General features: G+C 35.5%; 1 protein-coding gene across 1 annotated transcript in view; it reads right to left on the bottom strand.

The window, feature by feature from the left end:
- Positions 1-11,111, bottom strand: part of LOC106791479 (neural-cadherin-like) — a gene marked incomplete at its 3' end in the record, with an annotated part of 36,912 nt that overhangs the window by 14,387 nt on the left and 11,414 nt on the right. The window contains exons 2-10 of the mRNA XM_014757125.1: positions 5,610-6,994; positions 5,106-5,114; positions 4,105-4,296; positions 3,016-3,262; positions 2,669-2,888; positions 2,247-2,523; positions 1,584-2,179; positions 1,117-1,263; positions 738-929 (exon numbers count right to left, since the gene is read on the bottom strand). Of these exons, the coding sequence (XP_014612611.1) occupies positions 738-929; positions 1,117-1,263; positions 1,584-2,179; positions 2,247-2,523; positions 2,669-2,888; positions 3,016-3,262; positions 4,105-4,296; positions 5,106-5,114; positions 5,610-6,930 (3,201 nt within the window). The remainder of the gene's footprint in view (positions 1-737; positions 930-1,116; positions 1,264-1,583; positions 2,180-2,246; positions 2,524-2,668; positions 2,889-3,015; positions 3,263-4,104; positions 4,297-5,105; positions 5,115-5,609; positions 6,995-11,111) is intronic.

Genomic DNA, 11,111 nt, shown 5'->3' with positions numbered 1-11,111 from the left:
AAAAAAAAAAAAAAAAAAAAAAAGTAAAAAGATACTCGCGCCGCAGACAGAATGAAAGAGAGAGAGAGAGAGAGTGTTCTGATGCAAAAATAGCCCGAACGGTCGATCGATTCAGGTACATGAAGCGTTTGAGGAAATCAGGCATAGCTAAGTATTTACCATAGTGAACACATTGTGCATATCAATGGGAATTAAAAAGTTCTATACATGTGCCGTAAAAAGGAAACTCATTTCGTTGCATATTAGTGTTGAGAGAAATAATTATCGACCAAACGCATATTGGTATACAAGTTTATCCGGCAAGTAGTAACAAAACGGATTCGTGTTAAAGAACGTAAGTTAACGCAAAACGTACAATATATCGGCATATTAAATATATGTATATACGTGTATATACGTAAATATATACACACATACACATACACACACGCACACACACACGATATATACATAAAMGTGAATATACACGCATGTGTGTATATATTTATGTATAAATAATATATAATATATATACATTTATATTATATTTCGGCTTACGAGTTCTTTTGGATAACGCGCGTGAAATTTGTTTACTATATATAATTTTACGTTAGAAATATTGATATTATTATTAAAATATATTATCGTTCGAGAATAATAATATTCTATGTGCACGCGCGCGTGTCCAAGCGAATCGTGGCCTTGTTTACGATTAAAAATATAGAATATGCGAGTCAACGTTTGAAATAGATACTCACATCTAATGGCTTCTTTAATACAATCCAACCAGATTCTGGTTGGATTTCAAAGTACTCCAAGCCTTGATCGTTGTTAGGTGCGCTCAAAGTATATGTTATAGCGCCATTGTTGTCGGCATCTTCGTCAGAGGCCGATACTCTCAGAATATTAGTGCCAATACTTGCATCTTGTTTAACATTTTCCACGTATCTCTGAAAAATGGTTTTTTTTTGATATAATAATTGTTTGATCAAAATGTACAAGGTAAATCCCTAAACGCGTGCACATTCTATTAAATAAACTTTGAAAAATGTCAAAAGTATATTTTAAACAGCAAAGTTGCAGTTTAACGACTAACTAAAGATTATAATTATATTCTATCTTATTTTATCAACTCACTTGACGATCGAATAATGGTGGATTGTCATTAACGTCAGTTATCTCAACGGTGAAGGAACAAACTCCTTCCAAGGATGGTTCACCTTGATCCGTCGCTTTTACGGTAACTGATACGAACTTTCCGTCGTCGCCCTCGCGATCAAATACCTGAAAGTAATCATGATGAGCATAATCGGGTCATGTCCTTAATTGCGAGATTTCTCTCTCTCTTGTTGCAACGCGACCTGTTTAAATACTCCCCGTCGTTGCCGTGCTCGATGAGATGCACTGCTCGGATTATTGATAATTAAAGTGTAATCATTTTACCCTTCTAACAAATCTGTTTTTCTAGTTCAAGGTAAAATATCGAGGACGGTACTTGAAATGTAGATCATACACGATCCAATAGATAACGAGGATAACATTTCGTTTAATTTTTTACATAATCGTAATAAATTTTATGAAATAATATTTTTCAAAATACTTACCTTATTAGTGGATACTTGGCCAGTTTCCTCATCCACCATAAACTTAGTTCCTTTCTGATTAGGTTGTTGTACTATGGAGTACTTCACTTGCCCATTGACACCTTTATCTTCGTCGGTAGCTTGTACCTTGATCACCGGACTTCCATTAGGAGCACCTTCCTCGACTTTAGGATTGTAAGTTCCGCAATCTTTGAACACCGGCTTGTTGTCGTTAACGTCGGTTATGAAAACAACAACGACAGCTGTGCTGGTATGGATCGTCGCATCCCCATTCAAACAACATGCACCATCGTCCAAAGCTGTCACGTTAAGTTCGTATTTGTCACGATCCAAAGTTATTTTATCCCCATGTAGACGAATTACTCCAGTAATTTCTTCGATAACGAATTGTCCCGACGTAATATTTCCTCCAACGAATCTAAAGCGAACGTTGTCACCGTCCTTGTCAGACGCCACCACGGTTGTCACCAATGTATTTGGTCCGGCATTTTCGTCAACGTTTGGCGTATACACTTGTTGGGAAAATTTCGGCTCCTCGTCGTTTTTATTTTTAGTATAAATTCGTACAGTAGCCGTACCAGTCTTCGAAGGTGTACCTAATGATATTTCAATGTTCATTAGTTTGATTGTCACGGTGTCACAATTAATTTTGTATAAACCTACCTTTATCTTTAGCCGTAACTACGAATTCATAATAAGCATTGTTATTGTCGGCATCCAGTTGTTTATTATTAACGATGATACCGTTCGAATCGACGCTGAAATGATCGTCCGAAACTAAATATTCGATCTCCGCATTTGCTCCAGAATCGGCATCAGTTGCTTTAACTTTTAATATGCTGGTACCCAAAGGAATATCCTCGTCGACATTGTGAGCTTGGTAGTCTGGTAACTCAAACTTCGGAGCGTTGTCATTCACGTCGGAAACTCTAATGGTTAACTGCAAATATGCGAATATGATGTATACAATTTATATATTAGAATTATATCACAAGACGATAATGAACTATTTCCAAAATTAAATTATCCTTCAAGTTCAATCATTTTATTTTGATGAAAAAAAATTTTAAAACTATTAAAAGTACCTCGACCGTCGTTGAAAATCCACCGGAATCTTCTGTAGCAGTAACTATCAACGAATATATATGTGGTTGACGTAAATCCTCAAAATCGAGTTCTTTTGCTAACTTGACGATACCAGAAGTTGGCCCTATATTGAAAGTTCCCGCAGCACCTTGTCCTTGAGCTTTTAATGTATAACGAATTTCACGATCGGCGAATGACTTGGCTTTAACCGATATGATGCTGCAAATTCAAACGAATTGGAGAATATAGAAAATCGATCTCACCCTTTCGAGATAAATAAAAAAAAAAAAAAAAACAGAAATAAAGACAGACCGTTTAAATAAATAGTCGAAGGAAATGAACTTACTCGGAATCTTTCTTTTGATTTTCTGGAATTTCAGCTTCGTAAGCGGTCATGTAGAATTGTGGTGCACGTTTGCCACCAACGATCGATAGTCGTTCCTCCGTAGTCGACTGGAAATGTCTTTCGTCTATTCGACCATTTTGATCTTCGGCTTTTACATAAAGAACGTATTCCATGTCCAACTGAAAGAGATCAGTACCACGAGTACGTACTACGCCTGATCTTTGATCGACTTCGAAACGACCACCGGCTATAAAAGAAGAAAGATAAATCTACATTTCGAATATTATTCTATTTTTATAAATATTTATGCAATAAACAATCGAGTTGGTCAGTCCGAGACTAGTAACGATGAATTTGTTAAGAGCGTAACATTTCTGTCTATCGATAAAGAAACGAAAATAAAAAAAAAAAAAAAGAAAAGAAAAAAAAAGTAGTCGCATGTTAAACGACATTAAAAGGGCACGAAAATAAGTATCGGAGATTGGTTTCATGACGTTATTCACGTGTAACCGGACGTTGCACTCACGGAGAAATCGATCGGTTGATTAAGAATAAAAGACAATTTTCACAGATCCAGAGATATCACGTAAATTATTCAACGGACGCTAGAAGAGTACTCTAATAGACGTCTATCTTATCTATAATTAGTCTAGAAAGCTAATGGAATTATTTAAGAATTGCATAATCGTTAAGGTTCTATCAAAAGTCGAGTTAACCCATCGGGACAGTTATTTTCCCGAATATTTAAATACTTGTCGTAATAATTTTCTTCCCAACTCGTTCCCGCAAACGTAATTAAATGTAAATTATTCGAAAATGTTCATAATTATAATCATAATAATAATTAGGAAATTTCACGCACTCTGATCTCTAACCATGTAACATATTAAAGAGAACTAAAGCAAACTCAAAGGTAACTCAAATGGAAATGATTCGAAAATGTTATTACTCCAACTCGTAATAATAATTTTCATCTATTCCGATTTCCAAAACAATGAAGAGTAATTATTTAACCAAACGGAAATAAATTAAAAATTATCTTAAAAAATGTTATAGTAATAGTCAAATATAATAATCATTTTTACGTACTCCGGTCTCTAACAATAAAGTAGTGAATGTTGTGATCGGTATCAGGATCCCTTGCTTGTAACGTGAACACGTGCGTGTTTGGTGGTGCATTCAGCTGTACAACAGTCTGCATGGGTAGAGGACGGTTAATGAAGTAAGGTGGCTCGTCGTTCACGTCCTTCATGTTGATAATGACACGTTGATTGTCCGTATCTACGATTACGTATTATTTTTATATTTTCACAATTCAATGGTAAGCGTGTTGCAACACACATGTGGCTGGGTTGAAAAGTTTTTAGCTTACAATTAGCGTAGAAATTATCTTTTTTTTGTTTTCCGGTAAAATTACATTTCACTTTTTCAACCCATCCTCGTGAAACCACAAAAACTCGAACGACATATATATATAACGTATACAAAAAAAAGAAAATATACAATTTACACGAATTACACGCGCACAAGCCAACAAAAATGTGCATGCTTTAGCGAGATCAATAAGATAAGCCGTTGTTTGTTTTTGACAAAGTCAATCTAACGAAACTTGAATTAATAATTTCAAGCGAGAACGACAGTCTATAATTTATTTAATATTATTCACCAAATAGATGATTATATACACACGATATTTGGTATATTTCGAATAGGGTCACTACGGTTAATTCAATAGCAATTTCATTAATTTAATGATACGATCTGTATGTTTGGTCACTCATTGCGACCTTATTCGTTTTAATCAAGTACGTTTTGTCAGACTTTGTAACCACAGGGATAGATGGAATATCAAAATAATGTCAAAAACATTAAATATAGAAATAACCATTTAAACAGTGCTATACGTCATTCGTGAAACATGTGAAACAAACATGAAACGCTATGAATTTGCAATGAATATTGTTTTTTCGAATTTTTTTGTAAATACTTTTAAGCAAACAACAAAAAAATACACACACACATGGATATACATAAACACGTACACGCGCGTGTACGTGCAGAGAAGTGAATGATATTGCGATGATACTTACATTGAAATCCTTTGGATGCCAATTATGCGTGAAAGAAAATATATCAAATTAGTAACAGTGAGATAACGTGCTAGAAAATAATCAATTTATCTTGAAACTATACCCAATACTTCCCACTAATAAAAAGAGTGCCAAATGTTAAATAATTGTGCTTATTTGCTACGCGTGTATCAAGACTGTCCAGAAAAGCGAAAGAATTTCAAATGCTTTTCGAAGCGATCTTTGAGAAAAAAAAATCAAATGCTGGTACCGTCTTCGAATGGGCACGGGTAATCGATGTAAAACCGTGCACACAGCTCTTCAGACAGCTCTTCGCACAGTCGACAAAATGAAATCAAATAATAATTAATAAGAAAATTAATCTAACATAAATGAACAAAATCAAAATGATAAAATCCATACATATATAAAATAAAAAGATAATAAATTTAATCGAAATAAAAATAATCTGCAGAAACGGAACTTTAAAATGAACGTAATGAGAAAAAAATAAAAGGAGCTTACCCATGTTAGTTATGGTAACCCAAAAATCAATAGTCTTCTCGAGTCCGAGCGCTTCATAATCCCACTTTTGTTTGACCATGACGGATCCATTGGATCCAACCGTAACCCACTTGTTCTCGTCTCTGATCTTATAAGTTTCCTTCTCGTTTTCCTTCTCAAGATGAAAAGCTATTTTTCCAACGACGTCGCCATCGGCCTCGGAAAAATCGATCTTCTTTGTAGGCCTGACAGCTCTGGTAACTCGTCTCTTTCGAATCTTGTGAAGTTCGGGCTCGGGAACGTTTACCGAGGTTAGAAATCTGACGATTACTATAGCCGGCTTTTCGGATATTTTCGATGGAGTACGAAGATCGTGTGCTTCGATGATAAAACGTTGTTCTGCATCTTCTTCGGGAGCTAATTCGGGTAAATTGGTTAACCAAAGTTCACCCGTTTGAGGAACGACGACGAGAAGATCGGTATTGGTAAGCATTCTATAAGCCAATTTGTCACCATCTGCATCCTTGGCTACGATCTTGCCTATCGTCATAAATCTTTTCCAAGATGGAACGATGTCGATACCCTCTCTCAGTTCCTCAATATTCGTAGGCCGAATTTCGAAGGTGTAAACGTCCTTCTCGAAAACTGGACCATTGTCATTTTCATCGATAACCCGAACGAAACCACCGATTTTCGTGGTGCTCACGTAATTACCATCGAACGCACGTATCACCAGCTTGTATTTTTCTTTTTTTTCGCGATCTAGCGGTTTAGCTGTGACCACTCTGACTCCTTGCCTGTGGTTAACGAGCGTAACGTTGAAACCACGATCGTTCGAATGATCTTCTCTCAAAGCGAACGCTCTTTCACCACTTTCGTCTGGTAGAATGGTATAATGAACGGGAAAGTAGCCGCGTGCTCTTAAAAGTGGAAATCCTTCGACCAGAGTACCGGCAGGTGCATTTTCGCTGACCTCACCTTCCCCTAAACGTTCCTGGGAGAATGTTAACACGTGACGACGATCTATCACGTATAATCGAAGATCGTGGGCTTCAGTACCGTTTGCTAATTCTTCTAAAACTACCAAATCGATCGGTCGACGATGATCCAGCAATGGTCCGAGTTCCGACGTGGTCATGACAAGGCCATTCTTCAAGACGGTGAAATATTTGGAGAAGGCATTGTCGCGTAAACGAAACCTCGATGGTTGTTGTTGTTTAGATTCGCTGTGAAATCTTGTTATCTCGTAACCGGGATAAACGTCGTGAGGTAAAACCGCGATTTTCCCATCGATCCTCGCCAAGTTGATCGCTAGGATCCAAAAGACGAGTAATCGCCACATCCTGCCGCTCCTTCTCGGTAACTTTCTGATGCCTTCACTAAAGCATGGGTGCTGCAAACACGAGCTGCAACAACGAAATAAAACAAACACGATGTCCGTTAATTCTTATATTATGCAAATCATTGATTGAAATTTAAAAAGAAACAAAAGTTACAATATCGGGAGGAATCCCGCTAAGTTCTTTGTTATATCTTTTCAACGGCATAAGTTAGTTTACTTCCGTTCTTCTTCTTCTTCTTTGTAAAGTGCATATACTAGGTCTCGTGCGAGTCAGCTGCCAGACGAAATCAATACGTGTCGGTGACATCGAGCGACGCGAGCGTAGTTCTCCCGTCATTCCTACCGCTCGACAGATAGACAGACAGACAGACAGACAGACAACGCGATGAACAATGTCCGTAACGTTGCACCGGAAATAAGAACCGGCGCGTACGAGTTGACCATTGTCATTTAGTAACCCTCCGTTCCATTTGATTCCATTCACGCCCCGAGAGAAACCGGACGTGAGGTCAGTCGCGGCTCGTTTAAGTACTTCTATCGTTGAACTCACAAAAAAGATCTATATATACTTATATACATATACATATGTTCATATATACATATATATACTATATATATAACGACTAACTTATTCGTAATCGCTCGATAAATCGTAGGTCAAAATGATTTGCGATATTGATTAGCTCAATGAAAGATATTATATAATTTAAAATACCATTAATATGATTTATAATGTACATATGTATTATATTACATACGTAAATAATACAAACGACAATAACGCATACTGCGAGAAGCATTTAATGTACATTTGTGCAAGGTATATCAAGAAAATTTACCATAATGTTTCCTGCATATTACTTACGCGTATTTTAAATGTAACCAGACGTTGTATATCTTTTATTCCGCTTGTATATATGTTGGTGCTAAAGAACGGAACAACTGTTGTTTCCTTCTATTCCGAAAATTATTCAAAAATAATATTTCCAAAGGATAATACAAAACACATACTACCTTTTAGAACGACTCGTAGACGACTGATTGATAAACTTGATAGCTTGCCAAAGTTGCTTATGACCTCAGCGTTGTTTATATTCCTACTCTCGTCGTGTTAGCATTGGTTTCGAGTTTAAATTTGACATTACTTTGAAATTATATAACGGCGTGGGGGTGTTCTTCTTTAATTTAGCAAATAATCTCTATGAACACATATTTATATACCCGTGGGAATCAGTTAGTATATATATTTATGTGGGTGTATGTGTGTGTGGCAAGTAAATTCATATACACTTGAAACCATCCATCCCCCATTCTTTGAAATGCTGGCGAACTCGAAACAGTCGAAAGTCGAGATCGACTGGAGACTGACCTAAGAGAGCGGATGCTTGTCGACCAAGCATGCTGCTGGTATTATATCAACTTAAGTCCGTAGAAACACGACACCTAATCCCTCCTCGAAACGTATTAAGTGACTGGCCTACTACTAGCTTGCTGGCTGGTTGATTGTCTCTTTCTCTCTCTCTCTCTGTTCTGAAAAGCGATACATAAACCTACAAAAAGAATTTATTTTCACGATGTTGACCTTCCGGATCGGAAACAATACAATTATTTTTGTATTTTTTTCCCCAGCAAAAACATGTTAATTGAATTTTTATTCAAATCTTATGTTAATTAGTAATATATTTCCATATAAATACTTGATATATATATATATACATATATACATATATATGTTCGTAATAATTAACAAAATACGATGCATAATATGATTCAAGGAATATCGGTATCTTGCATTATGCGCCGATAGTTTGCTCGCATTTCCATCTTATAGAAGCGATTAGAATGCATAGATTCCAACACAGAGAGTATAGAACTAGTCGTCGATATGAATAATGCAGAAATTCTCTTTCTCTTTCTGTCCTAGCAGTTTCCCAATCTACCTAACAAATTTCAACCAGGATCGATTTTATTTTTAAAAAAATATTAATTTATCTTTTTATATATTTATTTCACCAATAACTATCGAAACACTGTCAATCCGATTGACAAGTTACTATGAGAAACATAGTAGTAGATGAATGAAAATAACGTAAAATACGTGTACGTAAATCATAGAAAATGAATGTAAGATATACGTGACGTGCCCCTATAATTCTTGTAACGAATTATACCGACGTTTTAATCTTTTCATCTTCTTCGTAGCCATAAGAAGACCTCTGGAATCGAAAAAGTCTGTAATTGTGGCCGTAAAAAGGGCTACCGACTCGTCGTCATCGTCCCGTGCTTACTCATACCCAACCACTTAAAGTTTCGAGCGAAAGTTTTAAACGAGCTCTCTTACTCTCTCATCTTTCTTACTAACGTTTCGATCAAGAAGGAAAACGACTTGCTTCATAATTCCTAGTATTTAACAATCCCTTTTTTTTTTGCTTTCCAACTATAATAATATGTTTTTTTCCGTTTTTTTTTTTTTTAAAAAAAGGAGAATTTAATATAACGTTCTATTAAGAAATTATTATTGTATATAAATATAACTATCGTAATACCCATTGACGATTTTAATCGATGAATCAACTTGTCTGTATTAAGTTTGAACTAAAAAGACAAAAATAACATAACGTTGTTTAAAAGTATTTCTCTCTTGGTGGATTCTTTTTTTAAATGAAAAAAAAAATCCCTCGGTGTTCTCTTGCATTGTTGATGATTTCTATAACCTGCACTCTGCCTCGGGCATAAACTCGGGATCATCTGGTACAGCGATAGAGGCCACGTTTCAAATGAATTTCTCTCTCTCTCTCTCTCTCTCTCCCTCTTTGCTTTTTTTATTTTTAGAAAAGTTTACTTTTAAATAACAAAAGTATCTCCTTTCCAACGTATTCATAATTTTAGCCTCCAAGTTCATTCTTAAATAATTAATAAGAGTCTTATCGCGGTATACGTTTAAATGTAATTCTCTTGAATGTATTTGAATTAATTAGCAGTTTTATATTTTTTTAAAATATAATATTTCTAACGGATATAATAATATCGCAACTTTGTTACCTAATATATTCGCAAGCTTTTTTTTTTGTGCCTGTAGAAAAGTCTTAATAAACACAAGAGTACGAAGAAAAATCCATTTGCCGAGTAAAAAATGCCGATCCAGCCAAATTATTCAGCATTTCAAATCGAGCAATTCTTTTTTTGTTTGAAACGCTTAACGGAACCTGTTTACATTTTATCCCAATAAGACCAATTTTCCTAGCGATATTATTTTCCTTTCACTTTAAAATGTTTATTAGCAAAAAAAAAAAAAAGAAAAAAAGAGAATGAAATATCTATCTCTTAATATTTCATATTCTCCACATTGTTCTCCGGGGATGTTCCTTTGTTAGCTGCTACTGCTCCTGCTGCTGTTATCTCGAAAAGGAAGAAAAATATCTCCCAGCTACGTTAAATATGACTCATTTAGTTTATTAGCAAGTAGATTAACTTATTACGTACCCAGGCATTTTCTTTTTCCTTAGGTATAATGTTTCTTACATCACTTTTATACACAATTAACAACCACAATTAAATCTAATCGAATTAAATTTTCTATTCAAATTTGAATAGGTTTAATGTTATCAAATCTTCTCTATTATAACACAATATGAAATAATGGAAAAATATGCCATAATTTGTAGTATTCTACACATATCGCGCTTAATGGTTCTTAATGAACCGAAAATGAGAAATGAAAATTCTAGAATGAGAATCGTGTAGATAACGTTACTAGGATTAATGGTCTTTATACGAAGTATTATATATTCGCCTAAGCACGGTCTTGACCTCATCGGTTGCTCTATCTCTCCCTTTCTCCTGACCCTTCCTCCTTCCTCTCTGACATCAGATGAGCCAAACCATTTGGTTGTCCTCATCATCGCGTCGGAAATTAGCAGACGGACCGAGTAGGCATCCATTGAGTCAATTAAGACAAGTCTGGGAGGGGTTACATGCTAACGAGCTTCGTAATGTTTTCTAAGAAAAATTCTAGAAGAGAACAGGGTGTAAAGGGAAGGAAGGAAGGAAGGAAGGAAAGGGTGGACCCTTCGTTCCTTCGAATGGACAAAAGAGTTGATGCATTAAAAAGTCAAAGATATATTCATAAAGATTTAAGAAAGGAAAAAGGAAGAAAAAGGAGTCTCGTAAAAAGGTTAATG

Source organism: Polistes canadensis, unplaced genomic scaffold (assembly GCF_001313835.1).
Source record: "Polistes canadensis isolate GaletaPanama2010 unplaced genomic scaffold, ASM131383v1 scaffold_311, whole genome shotgun sequence".
Taxonomy (NCBI): Eukaryota; Metazoa; Arthropoda; class Insecta; order Hymenoptera; family Vespidae; genus Polistes; species Polistes canadensis.
Note: the sequence above shows the minus strand (reverse complement) of the source record. Positions and strands in the feature narration are given on the sequence as shown.